At 53.4% G+C, this 15562-nt stretch overlaps 1 protein-coding gene across 3 annotated transcripts in view; it reads right to left on the bottom strand.

Annotated features, from left to right (window-relative positions):
• Window positions 1-15562, bottom strand: part of FAM193A (family with sequence similarity 193 member A) — a 148441-nt gene that overhangs the window by 20508 nt on the left and 112371 nt on the right. For all 3 annotated transcript variants that reach the window (XM_024993744.2, XM_024993745.2, XM_059887866.1), the window contains exons 13-16: window positions 12476-12727; window positions 3253-3451; window positions 2060-2332; window positions 447-726 (exon numbers count right to left, since the gene is read on the bottom strand). In XM_024993744.2, coding sequence (XP_024849512.2) covers window positions 447-726; window positions 2060-2332; window positions 3253-3451; window positions 12476-12727 — 1004 coding nt within the window. The remainder of the gene's footprint in view (window positions 1-446; window positions 727-2059; window positions 2333-3252; window positions 3452-12475; window positions 12728-15562) is intronic.

Raw genomic sequence — 15562 nt, forward strand, 5'->3', positions numbered from 1 at the left:
CACGCGTCCCTCCCCCTCACCCCTGCTTCCTCCTGGAGGTGTGTGTGTCGGGGGCGGCGGCAGGGGGGGTGTGTGAGGCAAGTTCAAAGGGAACGAAAACAGTCTTTCATTAAACCTATCGAGCATCTCGTATTATTCTGTGCTCCTGCGTGCATGCCAAGTCACTTGGTCGTGTCCGACTCTCCCTAACCCCATGGACTGCAGCCCACCAGGCTCCTCCGTCCATGGGCTTCTCCAGGCCAGAATACTGGAGTGGGTTGCCATGCCCTCCTCCTGGGGATCCTCCCGACACGGGGATGGAACCCAGGTCTGCTGCACTGGCAGGCAGGTTCTCTACCACCAGTTCTACCTGGGAAGCCTCATGTACCAAACGCCCAAGGCGCCTGCCCTCACGTCCTGGGGGGTCAGGGAGCACTTCCCCAGCCTCCCCACCAGGCGGGGCTCACCTGCAGACGCTGGGGGGCGCGCTGACAGAGCCATCGGTGGTGGGGGGCGGGGGGGCCACGGGAGCAGGACAGAAGCTCTTGAGCGACTCCACAAAGCCAGGGGAGGCGGCTGTTTTGGGGAAGGACACAGCTGCGATGTTGGCCAGGTGAGGCGTGGAGGCTGCTGAGAGGGCGGCGGGGGCGAGGGCGGGCAGCGGGGCCAGGCCCGTGGGGCTGCTCCTGGGGGCCGCCGGCACCCCGTGCCTGTGGTCTTCCTTGTTGATGCCGTGAAAGACGTCACCTGCGACAGAGATGCTGGAGTCACTGCCTGCGGCCTTTCTCTCACTGCCAGCTGCTTTTTTTTGAAAACCAACTTTTGGTCCGAAAATGTTCCACTCTATAGAAAACTTGCCCTTCGTCTGGATCTGAGACTCACCACTGCTTTGCTACGTTTACTTTCTCCCACACACACCTGCCCGTGGCTTGACGTGGGGGTGGCAGCTGCTCAGCCCTGGGCGTGTGGCCCGGGCTCCTGAGAACACGTGTCTCGGCAGGGAAGCCAGCACGGCAGCCCGGCTGCGGATGCAGCGCCCCCGGGAGGACCGTCACAGGCACAGCCCACCCAGGCCTCACCCACAGCCTCTGGCGGCTTCTCCCCCAGACCAGGGTCTTTTAAACTTCCTTTCTTCCTTCCGCAACTCTGACCTCTCCTGAGCTGAGGCCAGCTGTCCACAATTCTGGACTCAGAAACGCTGGGGGCATGAGTCCTGTGAAGGTGGTGCAGGGTCCTCCCACTGACCCCAAGGGGCACCTAAGGCACCAGTTCCCGGCAGCCTGGCGACCTCAGTCTGCGTGCAGGAGCCGGCGGAGCCAACCCATGAGCACGGCGCCCAGACAGTGGGACTGCTGCCATCTCCAAACAGAGACCCCACGTCTGAAACCCGTGAGGACGCCTCCCTGGCACTGTCTCTGGCTGCGCGCGGAGCAGCCTCTGCTCGCATGGGTTGTGTAGCCGAGGCAGCAGTGAGCTTTGACCCTAAGAGCCCCCGACCCCCAGCTCCCTTTCCTGAGGACCCCGAAGGACCTGAGACGTTGGCTGGGTGCTGCCATCCCCTCCTTTACTCCTCTCGATGACCACACAGCCCTAACTCTGACTCACGAGGCCTCTCTGGTCCTGCTCCCATGTGCCTCTGACGTCGCCTTCAAGCCCGCTCTGCCCTGGGCTCAGATCAGGGCGGCGGCGACACCACCTCCGCACCAGGGGCCCGCACAGCGGCGGGGCAACACCTCGGGCGGGCTGGTACCCCGTCGGCTCGCTCCGCACAAGGCTCCTGCTTCAAGGCGACTGAAAATCCCTCTCTCCGTGTTCTGAAAGCAGTGCCCTCTTCCTCTCACAGCACACGGTGCGGAGAGCGCCAAGGCGGCACGCAGCGTGGCAGAGCCCCAGGGGTCAGCGTGACAGCAACATTCTCGTCACGGCCAGAGGACACGCTCCCTGGGCCCGGGCACCTGTGGGTGTCACTTACACTGATGCCTCTGGGCACGCCGAGGAGGAGGCAGTCACTGAGGCGCTGGGCAACAGCCAAGCCCGGGGCCCCCTAGGGAAGCAGGGCCCGGCCAGCGGGCGGCCTTACCTAGGGAAGGCGGCCTCCTGGACGACACGCGGAACTGGCTGCTGCTGGACTGCACCGTGGTGGCCGTGCAGGACACGGAGGACGTGGCTGACGACGTGGCCATCACAACCTTGTTTGCTTCCATGAAAGCGTCTTGGAAATTATACAAACACTTCTTTTTCGCAGCACCCTTTTTCTCTTTATTATCGGAAACTGCAGCCGTTTCACTGCCAGATGGAGGCGGAGGAGCTTCAGGTCTTGCTTCGGAGAGTGTTGGCCCTAATAAGTCACTCCCTTCAGAGAAGAATGGGAAAATTAATGCTTCCAAAAGACACAGGCTTAGGTCAAATCTAAAGAGCAGCTACTGACTGAACTACGAACACTGGGGGCTGCAGGATTAGCAGTCCACGGCGACGACGCTCGCCAGCTGGTCTGTATCTAAGAAACACTGACTGAGCACCTACTATGTGCCGATTCCTATGCTGGGTGCTTTCCCAAAGTTATTCAATGTCTAACACCACTTTCTGAGCTTAGCACTCTAATGTCTAACCTAAAGATGAAGAAACTGAGGCCAGAGAGGCTAAGTAACTTGCCCAAGGTCACACAGCTAGAAACCCTTTCCAAGCACAGACCAGACATCAAGCCTAGCTTGCTGTTCGAGCACATGCAGGGCTTGGGCTGGGGCCCCCAGGGCCGTCCTCACATGGACGACAGAGACGAGGCAGACGGGCAGCCCTCATCTGCGCCCTGTCCCGCCAGGAAGGCACCGGAGCCTCAGCAGCTGAGGTGGCCACGGGGAGGTGCTTGTTAGCAGGGACAGGGCCCACGTAGGGGCAGAGCAGGGGGAAAGGAAGGAACGGAAGTCACAGCATTCAAGCCACAGCACCCCGCTGCCTGGGCCGAGCTCTGGTGGTCACCACTGCTAGGGAACCAAAGCTGACCACCGCGCCCCGGAGCCCAGACACTCCGCAGTCCGGGGGCAGGGAGACCCAATGTCTGAGGCCACAGGCTCCCAGCTGCCAAGCCCAGTGCCTGCACGGCTCTGTCGGTGCAGCGGGACTTGACCAGCAGCCTGACGGGGTGGGGGCCTGCCGCCCTCAGCGGAAGCCAGGGGAAGGAGCGGCCTGGGACCTGCTGGGGAGCTGTGGCAACAGGTGGCATCGGCTCAGCTCAGGTCTCTGTAAACTCCAACGAAGGTTTAACGAGTTCCTTACCAGAAATTGTATCTGGCAAGTAAGTGCCAGGGTTCCAGTTCTTATCATTCATCACTTCTGATCCCCAAAGACTTATAAACTTAGAACTAGTCCACTCTGGAGTGCTCCCAAAGCAGCTCGGGTAAATATGGTCTTGAAGAGATGCACTGAATACCTGATGTTTATTTGTGTGATTCTGAACAGGTGCTGGTGGTAAAGCCTACAAAAAAAAATGTTCTAATCACATATCAAAATTAATATTCTGTTTACGTAAGGATTTAAACTACAGACAAACAAGTCATCATTGAAACCTGGGGGGCACGCGTGCCGTGAACAGGCGTGCGGGGAACACACCTCACGGAAGGCGCACCTGATCACACCCGGGGCCGCGTGTGACGGGCAGTGGACGCAGACTGGAAGAGCAGCTGGTGCTCAGGGGCTGACCGCACACACGGAGGCAGCCCAGGGGCCGCTCCTGAGTCACGCTTTAGACGAAGCCATCCGCACGAGGTCTGCTCCGATGGCCCACTCTCATCTGACGTTTTACAAATCATCAGTCAAAAGTCCCTGTGGAGCCACTGATAAGAGGTCAGCTCTGGCCCTTTCCCTCACACCTGGGCAGAGTGCAGAAGTGTGGGGACAGATGGGTTCGACACTGAGCTGAGCCCACCCTCCCAGGTGTGGAAGGAGAGCCCTGCCCACATGTTTCTGGGCTGATTGGCCGTCAGCTGCCCTCTGCACACCTGGGTGTCCCCAGCCCACAGCCGTGCCCCTGCCCGACGCCCCTCCCTCGGCGCGGCTGGAGCGGGCTCGTGGAACTTGAGAGTGAGCGTGGCGCTCCGCGCTCAGGCTGGGCCGGTGGCTCCCCACCCCGACGTAGCACCAAGTCCCGCGCGTGGTGTGACCTGCCCTGTGCTTCCGCTCACCTGGCCTCTGGACGCACGGCCTTCCCTTGGTCCCCAGACTTCAAGCTACTGCTCGGCCCACAGTGTGGCTCATGGTGTCTACTCCTAAGAACGTCCTAACTGCAGCTCACGACCCTGCTGGCCTGGGGTGAGCCTCCCGCCACAGCCGAGCTGCCACGCCCTGGAGAGGCCGTCACTGCCCTCCTCTCACCCCACAGCGCCCAGGCTGCAGTGGCCCGCCCCAGCGAGCCCACGAGTCCAGGATTCTCCCCGTCAGCACTCAAGACTCACTTCCAACCTACTGGTGGAGCAACTGCCTTGCCTCCAATCATGGAAGGTGTCTGGGGGCGGGGCCCCTGGAGCCTGGACCTGCCGCCCCGCGTCTCGCTTACACCAGCACACGCCATCCACCCCGGCCCCACCCCGGGTGTGCATGGGAATACCCCCTGGGACATGGATGTGAGCAGTGAGTGTGCTCAGCTCTGCAGTGGCGGGGAAAGGGAGCACTGGGGAGGACCCCCAGGAGCAGAACCCCAAGGGCCAGGCCGGGCAGAGTGGGGAAGGGAAAGGCCAGAGCACAGGGCTGGCCGGCGTCCAAGCACAAGGGAGAACCCGACGGGCTGAGGGGCCACAGAGAGACACGCCCGTGTGCCTTCTATCCCGGGGGGCTGGGGGGCGCAGAGGGCTTGAGGCAGCGGGGTGAGGCGGTCTGGTCAGCGGGGTGCAGAAGTGGGCCTGCGGCGCTCTGGGAGAGGAGCGGAACAGCAGGACAAGGGTGCCCCGGGGCTGTTAGTACGGGGGTGTGGGGTGGGGGTGGGGTGGGGGGCGCGGCAGAGCACTGGCGGGAAGGGAGGAAGGGAGGGTCTGTGGCCCCGCTCCTGGGGGCGCCGCGTCAGGGACGGAGCTGGGCTGAACTCTCCTCCCGTCCCAGCCTCTGGGCTGCATGGGCTAAGGGGTTCACGTGCCAGCTTGCCCTCTCCTAGCTGTGTGACCTCAGGCAGATTACTCAATCTTTTTGAGCTTTAGTTTTCTCATCTGTAATTTGGAAACACCCCCCTCCAGGGGACGTGGTAAGCGTTAAACCAGACTGTGCACGGAGTATTCAGTGTCGCCTGGCCCAAAGCAAGTGTTTCCTGAGCGCTAAGGGGGGGGTCTCCCAAGACACAAGCCAGCCCCCCCCAGCCCAGTTCAAGGTGCTGCTGCCCTCTCAGGGGCCGGGGCCGGGGTCCTTCCACTCGGGCAGCTGAGCAGCTTAGCACACCACCGACCCTCAACGGGCTCGGGCAGACGAAGGTGGAGGGTGAGGCAGGAGCAGATTCGGGACTTGACAGCGGAGGAAGTAGGGCAGACCAGACCCCCAGCACCTCGGCGGAGCCTGACCTGCTGACCTGGCAGGAAGTCTCAGGGGCAAAGGGCAAGGACAAGGAGGCCCTCAGCAGGTGGCAGTCTCCACGGAGCAGGGACGGGCACGAGGCCCGGTCAGATGGGAGGCCTCAGCGCTGGAGGCCCCGGGGCGCGCAGACCCGCCCCGGCAGGTGGGACAGCCAGCCTGTGCCCGTGGTCGGGCCGGCCGGCTCAGGACGCAGACTCACGCTGCACGCTGGCAAGCCCCTCGAGAGCCCGGGGACAGCGAGCGCCGCCGCCTCCCCGAGAGCGTCCGCTCAAGGCCTGGACCATATGCCACCCACGCCTCTCTGGTTTCTGCTCAGCCATCAGTGCTCTGCCCCGCGTCACCTCTCTGCAGGCCCACCCACAGGCTCTGGGGCCGGGGTCTCCCCTCAGGGCCATTTGTCTACACTGCGTCTACAATTTCTATCAAGGTACGCCATGGCGTTTTGAGTTTTCAAATTTGATCAGGTTTTTGTCTTCTCTTTAGACGATGAGATTTCTGAAAGCAAGGGCTTGGGGTACTGTTTTCCTTTATCTAGCACGCAGCACAGGGCCTGGCACAGCCTGCTGTTCAACAAATGCTGAGTGGAGTAAGGACTGTAACCACGGAGCTGTTACACTGGAGACATAAGCTAGTGACGCCGTATGTCTGGTTCAGAAGGCCATCTATGCAAAACAGGAGGTCCAGTGGTGGAGGCCAAGGGGCACAGGGGTCCGCAGCTACCAAGCTGCACCTGGGTGAAGGCATCCGCACAGGAGGCCCGCCCACGCCCAGGGAGAGGGGGCACCTGTCACCTAGACCCTCTGGGGGCACCACCATAAAAACATGAACGATTTAAAGCACGTGTGATAACGCTATTATATTACAGCACTGAGTTTAATCTTTATGCAAATCCACATGGCTGTAATTCACAGAAGTTCTGATGCGTTCTTTACTTTGAGACAAAACTGATTCACAGGGAAGCACAATTCTGCTCTAACTGGAAGCCCAGACACACTAACTGATGACTTCAGCCAAGCACACTTCTGAATTTATGCAGAGCTGTGAGACCCAGACTGCCCTGCATGGAGCCCGGTGCCTGGGGAGCAGCGGGCAGCAGCTGCTGCCAACACCCAGTGCCTGAACGCAAGGGCCGCCGGGTGCCCAGCAAGCAGGGGAGACAGTCACTCCCCGCTGGGCTTCTCCTGAGAGGCCCCTCGGTGCTCCTGCCAGAGAGTACCACCTTCTTTCTGCTGTTTCTCAGCTCAGAAGAAGTGAACTCAAATAAATACAGGTTTCAGGTCCCACCATGACCTGCAAATGGCAATCAATTCATGTCCCTCTTCCCCATGCAGTCTTTTCCTTCCTCAAACTCCAACTGAATGTATACTTCTTTCCACGTGTAACTCTGCGAGCCACGTCCGCAGTGGCTGCACACAAGGAACCCAGTGAGGGGGTGAGGGGTGTGCACGCCCACAGCCGTGTGGGAGCCCCGTCACCAGGCTCCCTCAATGCACTGAACTCACCGACCGTTTACAGTCACCCCTGTGCTCCTGTGGAGAGCCCGAGACAGCGCTCCACCTGTGCTCCAGCCCCGTCCTAATGGGGCAACTGCTTCTTGACACATCTTCCAGACAGGAAGGACACAGCACTTAAAGCTGGGGGCCTCGAGCACAGCCCCAGGCCAGCGGCAGGGGAGGAGCAGGCGCCGTGGCCGCGGGCTCTTCTCTCTCAGGTGGTGAGTCCTCCCCCGCTCTCCTTGGGTTTTGTCCGTTGAGGGGAGACATGTCCCAGATCCCAGACAAACGGCACAGGACACCTCTGTAACCAGGTGCTGAGCTACAGAGAAAGCAAGGGAAACCGTTCACAGGAACTGGTAAGAACACAGCAAGAAACACCGGCCCCAGCGGAGGTGCAGAAGGGACGGGCGCCCTGCGGGCGTGTGCACCACGGTGACAGAGACGAGCGGCCGGCCCTGCTGTCCCACGGGAGGAAGCAGAGCCAGAGACAAGGGGAGCTGGAGGGTCCGGGGGCCAGCGCACCAGCAGCACCTCCACGCCAGCAAGTGGGGTCCCCTCCCAAGGAAGCACCCCCATTCAGGGTCTGCTGAGCATGCATGACCTCACGATAAAAAGGGTTAGAGCCTCACAGCTTCATCCAAACAGAGTCACTATGTGTGACGCACTCACAGAAAGGAGAGATGAGAGAACAGGTGATCGAGGGACAAGAGAACGTGGAGAGGTTCTAACGCTTTTGAAAAATAAAGCTTAGAAATAGGAATTACAATTAGGGTTAAAAACTCAAGGAGTAGGTTAGACACAATAAGAAAACCACCAAACTGGAAGAGTGATCCAGAAAGGAGTTCTCAGAACAGAAGACGATCAGGCTGGGAGGGACCACAGGTATGAAAAGCAGGATGAGAAGGTCTGGTCAGAGGTTCAGGAAGAGACAGCAGAGCAAGGGACAGGGAGACCATGAGGCAGGCAGGCAACCCGAAACTTCTCCTGTGTGGGTTCTGACAGGAAACGCGGTCAGCACTCAAGAACAAATTGGTACTGTGAGCAGAGAGATTCTAAGAAAGAGTCAAAAAGAAATGCTAGAAATAAAAAACGTGGAAAGAAAAACCAAGACTCGGCAGACTGAACACAGCCAAGAAGCGAATCGACGAGCCTCAAGATACGACAAGAGAAACTTTTCAAACTGAGATGCGAAGAGAAATAAGAATTTAAACAAACAAAATCCTCCAAAAAATAGCACCAACAATGACAAAAAAAGAGAACAGACTGTCCAAGAGCTTGGGGCCCTCTCAGAAGACGCTCCGCATGGGCTGGAGTCTGCAGGAGCAGAGCAGACAGGAAGGAGGCCTGGAGGAGTGGCAGCCAAGGATGTCCCAACTCTCGACCGGCACCAGAGCAGGCCAGGAGGCTCAGAGGGCACCAGCAAGACCTTCACGAGACCCTATCCGGGTGCAGCACATCCCAGCTGCAGGAAACCAAAGCCAGAATCCTGGTAGCAGCCTAGGGGTGGGCTGACGGGAAGAAACCCTGTCCTACAGAGCAAGGGACACAGTCACAGAAGACATCTCACTTAAACGGCACAGGCAGGAAGAGAGTGGGGTTAACCAGGTTCTAAGTGTTCAAAGGAAAAAATAGAAAAACCACCAACCTAGAATTCTGTATCCAGCGAAATTATCCTTCAAAAGTGAAGGAGAAATAAAGACTTCCTCAGACAAAGAAACACTGAGGTAATGCACGTCCAGCAGACCTGCCCTGCAAGAAATGTTAGAAGATTTTCTTCAGGAAGAAGGAACATAATATAGGTCAGAAACTTGGATCTACATAAAGGAAGAGAGAGCAATGGAAAAGGAATAAACATCAGGAAAATAAAATCTCTTATCTTTCTGTTAACTGATCTTAAAAAAAAAAACTTTGCAGTAATAATAGCAACAATGTACCGGGTGATTAATATTGGATAAATGAAAATGATGCCTGCAAGTCACAAGGGACCGGAAGCAGGAACTGGGAACAATCTGTTACAAGCAGCTCAACTGCACACAGTGGAGGAGCAGCGCTGGAAGCGGCCCTAGCTCAGTCAGAAGGTGCTTTCTAACACAACCGTTAAAACGGAATAAGAGGTGTGATTGATACGCTAAGAGGAAATAAAATGAATCAGAAAACGCTCAAGTGAGAGTACAGAAAGCAGAAAAGGAAGCCTCTGGCAACAAATAGAAAATAGTTACAAACATGGGTATTCATCCAAACACATTAAAAAAAAATCAAAGTGAACGGAATAAATACACCAATGAAAATGCCGAGATCATCAGAATATATTAAAGAACAAGAGCTTCCCCCAGCCCCCAAAGCCCCAGGATCCAACGATGCCTGTCGACAAGACACCTGCTGCGGGCAGCAGTGGCAAATCACCCAGGCAGCCTCAGTGGGCAGACCAGACCTCAGAGCGAGGAGCCTTCCCTAGTGACTGAAGGGCAACCCTCCAAGGACACATGAGAACCCCCAGCACACAAGCATCTAACAGAAGAGCACCAAACTGCGTGAGGCCAAGCCTGCCAGGCCTGCCGCAGAGCAGGCAGGTCCGCCGTGAGCTGCAGACTTCCACCGCCCTCCGCAGCAAGAGCGCAGGGGCAGCAGGGGCCAGCAAGAACACACCTGGACCCCACACCGCCAGCCAGCCACTGCCTGCCGCACACAGAACGGCAGACCATCTGTCCTGAGGAACACGGAGCATCTGCCAAGACGGACCACACCCTGGGCCACAAGGCAACCCCGAAAGACCAGAAACAGTGCGCGCTCAGATAGAACGGAGCTGAAGTAGAAACCAGCAACAGAGAGACAGCTAGAGAACGCCCAAATATTTGGAAACTAAATTTCCTGTCACTTAGTTTTAATTTTTTTCTTCAGTATTTCATCACTGTATTTACCTCCTGCAAGTACTTTTAATTTTTAAGTAACATTACTCAACATACAAATTACAAACATATCAGTGGTAATGAAGACTTCTGAAAATGGAAATAGTTTTCAAGTCTTTCTAATCTCAAGAAAATAAAATTTTAACAGTACCCATTCCAAGCGTTTTAGGTACTATTTATCCACAATGGCAAAAGTATGAATTAAAGATTACAACTAGAGTGACACAGTCTTAAAGGCGACAGCTAACCAGAGCAGAAATCCCTAAAGGCCCTGATGCCGCAGGAAGAGAACTGGGTCAGCAGAGCCTCAGCGGGCACGGCTGCCCACACTCGGGGCCGCCCCCGCCTGCGTGGGGCAGGCATCTCGCTGAGAAACCTGCTCTGACGGAGCTGAGGACAACCATGTCCTTCCACTACAGCTCGGTCCTCCTCCAGCAGCTCCTGTAGGGCTGGGCACGCTCTGTGCATTTAGGTACAGATGCCGCCACAGCACTCAACTAAGTCAGACTAACTCAAAGAACACACAGTAACTTTGCAAAACCTGGTAAGTGACGACGTGAGACTATGCAGAGAAACATTTTTATACCAGGTACAAACCAAGTATGCTGTCAAATGCATCTCGTTTTTCCAAATAAAAATGGCACCCAGCTAGTGTATATTTTAATTGCGTCAGTGAATAATCTTGGCACTAACAGTAAGTGGCTAAAACACAGCCTCACAGCTGCTCCTCTGCAGTTTCTTCAACCCATGAATCTTTCTCATCCACCTATTGGATTACAGTTCAGTGGTAACAGAGACAGACTGCGACCCAGATGATGCTTCCCCTCCTTTATCCTTCTATACACTGCTGGTAACACCCTGAGAAAAGGCCAAGATCCAGGGGAAAACTCAGTTTTAACTAGAGTGGGAATAATAAATTTCACTACTTCACTTGAAGATTTTTAGGAATTAATTCTTGAATAATTTCTACCAGCATGAACATATGAGAGAACATTCTACACCCTCTTCTCCAGGTGGTTCCCTAGGACTAGGAAATGGAGCTCTATTTAGGTAAGAACAAGGAGCAAACAGCTTCCAAACTCATATGCTCACCTGAGGAAAAGGGTGAAGGATTGGGAGGACCGTCCAAATAGCCTGGCCTTGAATGTAAACATGAATATGCTACTTAGAACGACCCGATTAACAAAGGTGTCATTAAGTGTTTGAACTGAGCAATGAGTCAGAGAGAGAAAGCCGCTTAGTCGTGTCTGACTCTTCGCGACCCCATGAACTATAGAGTCCATGGAATTCTCCAGGCCAGAATACTGGTGTGGGTAGCCTTTCCCTTTGCCAGGGGATCTTTCCAACCCAGGGACTGAACCCAGGTCTCCCACACTGCAGGTGGATTCTTTACCAGCTGAGCCATGAGGGATGCCCAAGAGTACTGGAGTGGGTAGCCTATCCCCTCTCGAGGGGATCTTCCCGATCCAGGCACTGAACTGGCGTCTCCTGCATTGCAGGCGGATTCTTTACTAACTGAGCTATCGGGGAAGCAACAGTCAACCTAATAAAATTTAAGCCTAAATTTGAGTGGTTACCAAGCACTTATTATCACAGAACATAACAAACTGAGGATGCTCTCTAATAAACCAACAATTCTCACCCGGCACCCTCCCCAGCAGACAAACAGCAAACCCCAGTGAGGGGTGATGTGCGGCCTGAGGAAGTCCCTCTCACGCCACATGCTCCCTTTCGAACACTAGAGAATCACTGTCTATGAGTAGAGTCTGGGGAGAGTTCTATTTTTGACTGATTAGAGCTAATAACATTAGCCAGAATAACTGATGAAAAATTAAAATTTATGACCCGAATCAATAAAAGTAAGTTCAAAACAGCTAGTGAGGCAAAGCTATCTAAGGTACGAAGAACGAGACAAACCTAACGATTGCACTGCGACGTCTAGGGCGCAGCACGCGCCTCAGGCTCTGACGGGAGGCAGCGCGTGCCGCCCTTCCCAGCCGTCACCCGTCTTGCCAGGCCCGCCTGGCTGCCCCCGGCCCCCCACTCACCTGCCGGCGAGCCTCCGCTGCACGGTGCCCAGGGCGCCCCCCTTCAAGCTTGTGCCTTTCTACATAACAGTCCTGTAAGAGGACTGTCATTTAAGACCCTGCGGAGCCTGGCCAGTGTTAGAGGACTCACGTTACGTTCAAGCTGTGTTACCCGCCACCGCCAGGCCCCGAAAAGCTGGAGAACTGGGCTGCTCTCTGGGTGGGCAGAGGCCCTGTGGTCCCCAGCTCAACCCATTACGCCAGTACCACATGAAAACCTCTTCACATCCTGGTCAATTCCCAAGGAACGAACTATGACGTCCACGACTGTTTTTACAAATGTAAAGGTTCAAAACTCCAGGAGGTCACAGTATTACAGTAAAAGGAAACGTTCGCAGACCCTCCCATGAGCGTGGCTGCTGCCCCACACAGCCGTCACTTTACGGGTCTGTCTGTTTAAACACGCTCTAGAGGTCTGAGTGGCGCGTGAGCGCCCCGGCCCTGTCTGCCCACTCACCTTACTGTGTGTGAAGGGGGGCGCTGTGTACAAGGTGGGGTGGATGAGAGGGCGAGGCAGGTGTGGGACGGCGTGCAAGGGCACGTGGCCGTGGATGTGGGGGTACAGGTGCAGCGCAGGGTGCGCAGGCTTCTCGGGGCTCAGAAACTGGTGGCCGGGAGGCAGGGCGCCAGCGGCCATTGCTGAAGGCGTTAATCCAGACGCCTCTTGTTTACAAACATGACATTCACAAGTGTTTGGAGCTTGTTCTGCCTAAAGGGAAAGAAAAAAAAAAAAAGAGTATTTAGTAAGTGAGTACTGAGTATTTAGGGAAACAAAGAACGATATGGATTGAATGCGAGTCAGCCACACAGCAAATACAAAGGCAGCGGGGCCCGTCCTGACACCCCGGGTAGACGGGTCCCTCCTTGCGAGCTGAACGAGGGCCCCCAGGACTGGGACTGAAGAGGCCTGGAGAGACAAGGCGTGCGCACCTCACCCCGGCTGGGTGCCTGCCGGGGCGGCAGCCTCACCCGTCTGCATCCCGCGCCTGTGTGAGCAGGGCCGCGGAGACTGCAAGATGGCAGAGTGGAGAGAGGGAGCTGGGACCAAGGACAAGGAGACCACTGGTGCCATGCTCCGCTGGGCGCACACTGCTTAACGGATGGCTACACAGAGGCTCTTCAAAGTGCACCAGAGACGGGACTTCCGGCTAAGGTGGAATGAAGCAGTCGGTGACTCTTCTCCCTCAAAACAAGTGCAAAACTGAACACAATTGTCAAAGGCAATCGTTTTGAGGCTCTGGAAATCAACCAAACGAAAAAAACATATTGAGAAGCGTTTATTCATGCAAACCTGCTAGAACTTCTACTTAAGAACAGAAGGGGTCTAGCTTTCCTGCCCAGGGATCTTCCTATCCCCAACTCCCCACACCCTTTAAAAACTAACTGAAAAACAAAACAAAAATAACATAATTCAAGAATCAATAGCAGAATTAAAACTGGTACACTAAAATTCTGTTTGATATGAAAAAAGGAAGTAGAGACAGAGGTAGAAGAACACGAGGCGCAGAAACGACCGGCACAGCGCAGACGGGAGCACTGCCAGCAGCTGTGTTAGACGTGAATGGGGCGCTCCCAACAAGAGGCGGGGACCGAGGGGCAGGATACACACATAAGATCCAGCTCAAAGGCTGGAAGAAAAAGACACAAAGGAGCTAAAATTAAAAGGACAAAAATTTATAAAACATACACATAGCAACCTGAAGACAGCTGGAATGGCTATATTAATATTAGAGAGAATAGTCTAAGGCAAGAAATAACAGCAGGGAGACACTTCACAGTGACAAAAGGGCCAATATATTAGGGAGGCAGAACAATAATTACATGGATACACATTCCACAACACTGTCCCAAAACGCATGAATCAAAAACTGGCAGATTTGAAAAAGGAAATAGATAATCCAAAAGTTATAACAGAAGACCTCAATATGTCTCTCTCAGTAATTTTTAGAATTAGATAAAAAATCAGTTAGGATACAGAAGACTTGAATAACGCTATCAATTTGACCGGTTTCATTTACAGGACATTTCACCTAAGAGGGGCAGAACACAATTTTCAAGTGCACATCTAGGTTAGATCACATGTTAGGCCATAAAACAAGTCTTAATAAATTTGGAAGCTCTAAAATCAGTAATCTCAGCCTTAGATTTAAGAAGCTAGGAATAGAAAAAATTAACCCCAAGAATATATAAAAAAAATAATGGAGATCAGAACAGAAATCAATGAAACAAAAAAGAGAAAAATAGAAAAAAAAAAAAAAAAAAAACTGATTTACAAAAATATAGCCAGAGTGACTGAGGGAGTTAAAAAGTAGTAAATAAAATTACCCAAATCAGGAATTAACATTGCTACAGACTCCACAAAACTAAAAAGAGATAATAAACAACCATGAGACATCAAATTAGACAACTTAGATGAAATGGATAAATTCCTAAAAAGACACAAATCATTAAACTCAATCCAAGAAGAAATAAAAAATCTGAACAGACCTGTATCAAGTAAACGAAATTTTAATTAAAAAGATCAGGTCCACGGGATTTCACTGGTGAATTCCATCAAATATTTAAGGAATATCAATCTCAGACGAATTCCTTCAGAAAATACAGGTGGAACACACACTCCTCAGCTCAGTCTCTGAGGCAAAGACATCACTGCTGCTGCTGCTGTTGTTCCGTAGCTAAGTCGTGTCTGACTCTTTGCATCTTTTAATTTCATGGCTGCAGTCACCATCTGCAGTGATTTTGGAGCCCAGGAAAATAAAAATCTGTCACTGCTTTCACTTTTTCCCCTTCTATTTGCCATGAAGCGATGGGACTGGATGCTATGATCTTAAGTTTTTTTAATGCTGAGTTTCAAAGACATCATAGTCAACAGACCAATATCCTTCATTAACATAGATACAGAAATCCTAACAAGACATTAGCAAGCCAGGCAAGAACATGTATTAAAAAAAAAGACTATAGGTCATGACCAGGTGGGATTTATCCCAGGAACACAAGATTGGTTCAAAATTCCTTGATGAGATACAACTTGGTAACAGAACAAAGGATGAAAGCCACAGGGACATCTCAAGAGATGCAGAACAGGCATCTTAAACCCAATGAATGTTCACGATAAAATTCTCAAAAAAAAAAAAAAACCAAACCAAGGAGTAGGACATAGCTTCCTTAGCTGACAAAGGACGTCTAAGGAAAACCGACAGCTACCATCGTATTTTACTGGTTAAAGATTCAACGCTGTCCCCCCACGCCTGGGAACAGGCAAAGGTGTCTGCTTGCACCACTTCGATTCAATGCTGTACTAGAGGTTCTAGCTAGCTCAATAAAGCAAGAGTAGGAAATTAAAAGAATCCGGGCTGTAAAGGAAGAAGGAAAACTTGTTCACTCACAGACAACACGATTTTGTATGTATAAAACCCAAAAGTAATCTACCAAAAAAACCCCAAAACAAACCCACAAAACCTCAACCACTCTAGGACAAATAAGTTTATTAGCAAAGCTGCAGAATTCAAAATCAATACATAAGAACTGACTGTATTTCTGTGTA

The sequence above is a fragment of the Bos taurus genome, chromosome 6 (assembly GCF_002263795.3).
Source record: "Bos taurus isolate L1 Dominette 01449 registration number 42190680 breed Hereford chromosome 6, ARS-UCD2.0, whole genome shotgun sequence".
NCBI classification, from domain to species: domain Eukaryota; kingdom Metazoa; phylum Chordata; class Mammalia; order Artiodactyla; family Bovidae; genus Bos; species Bos taurus.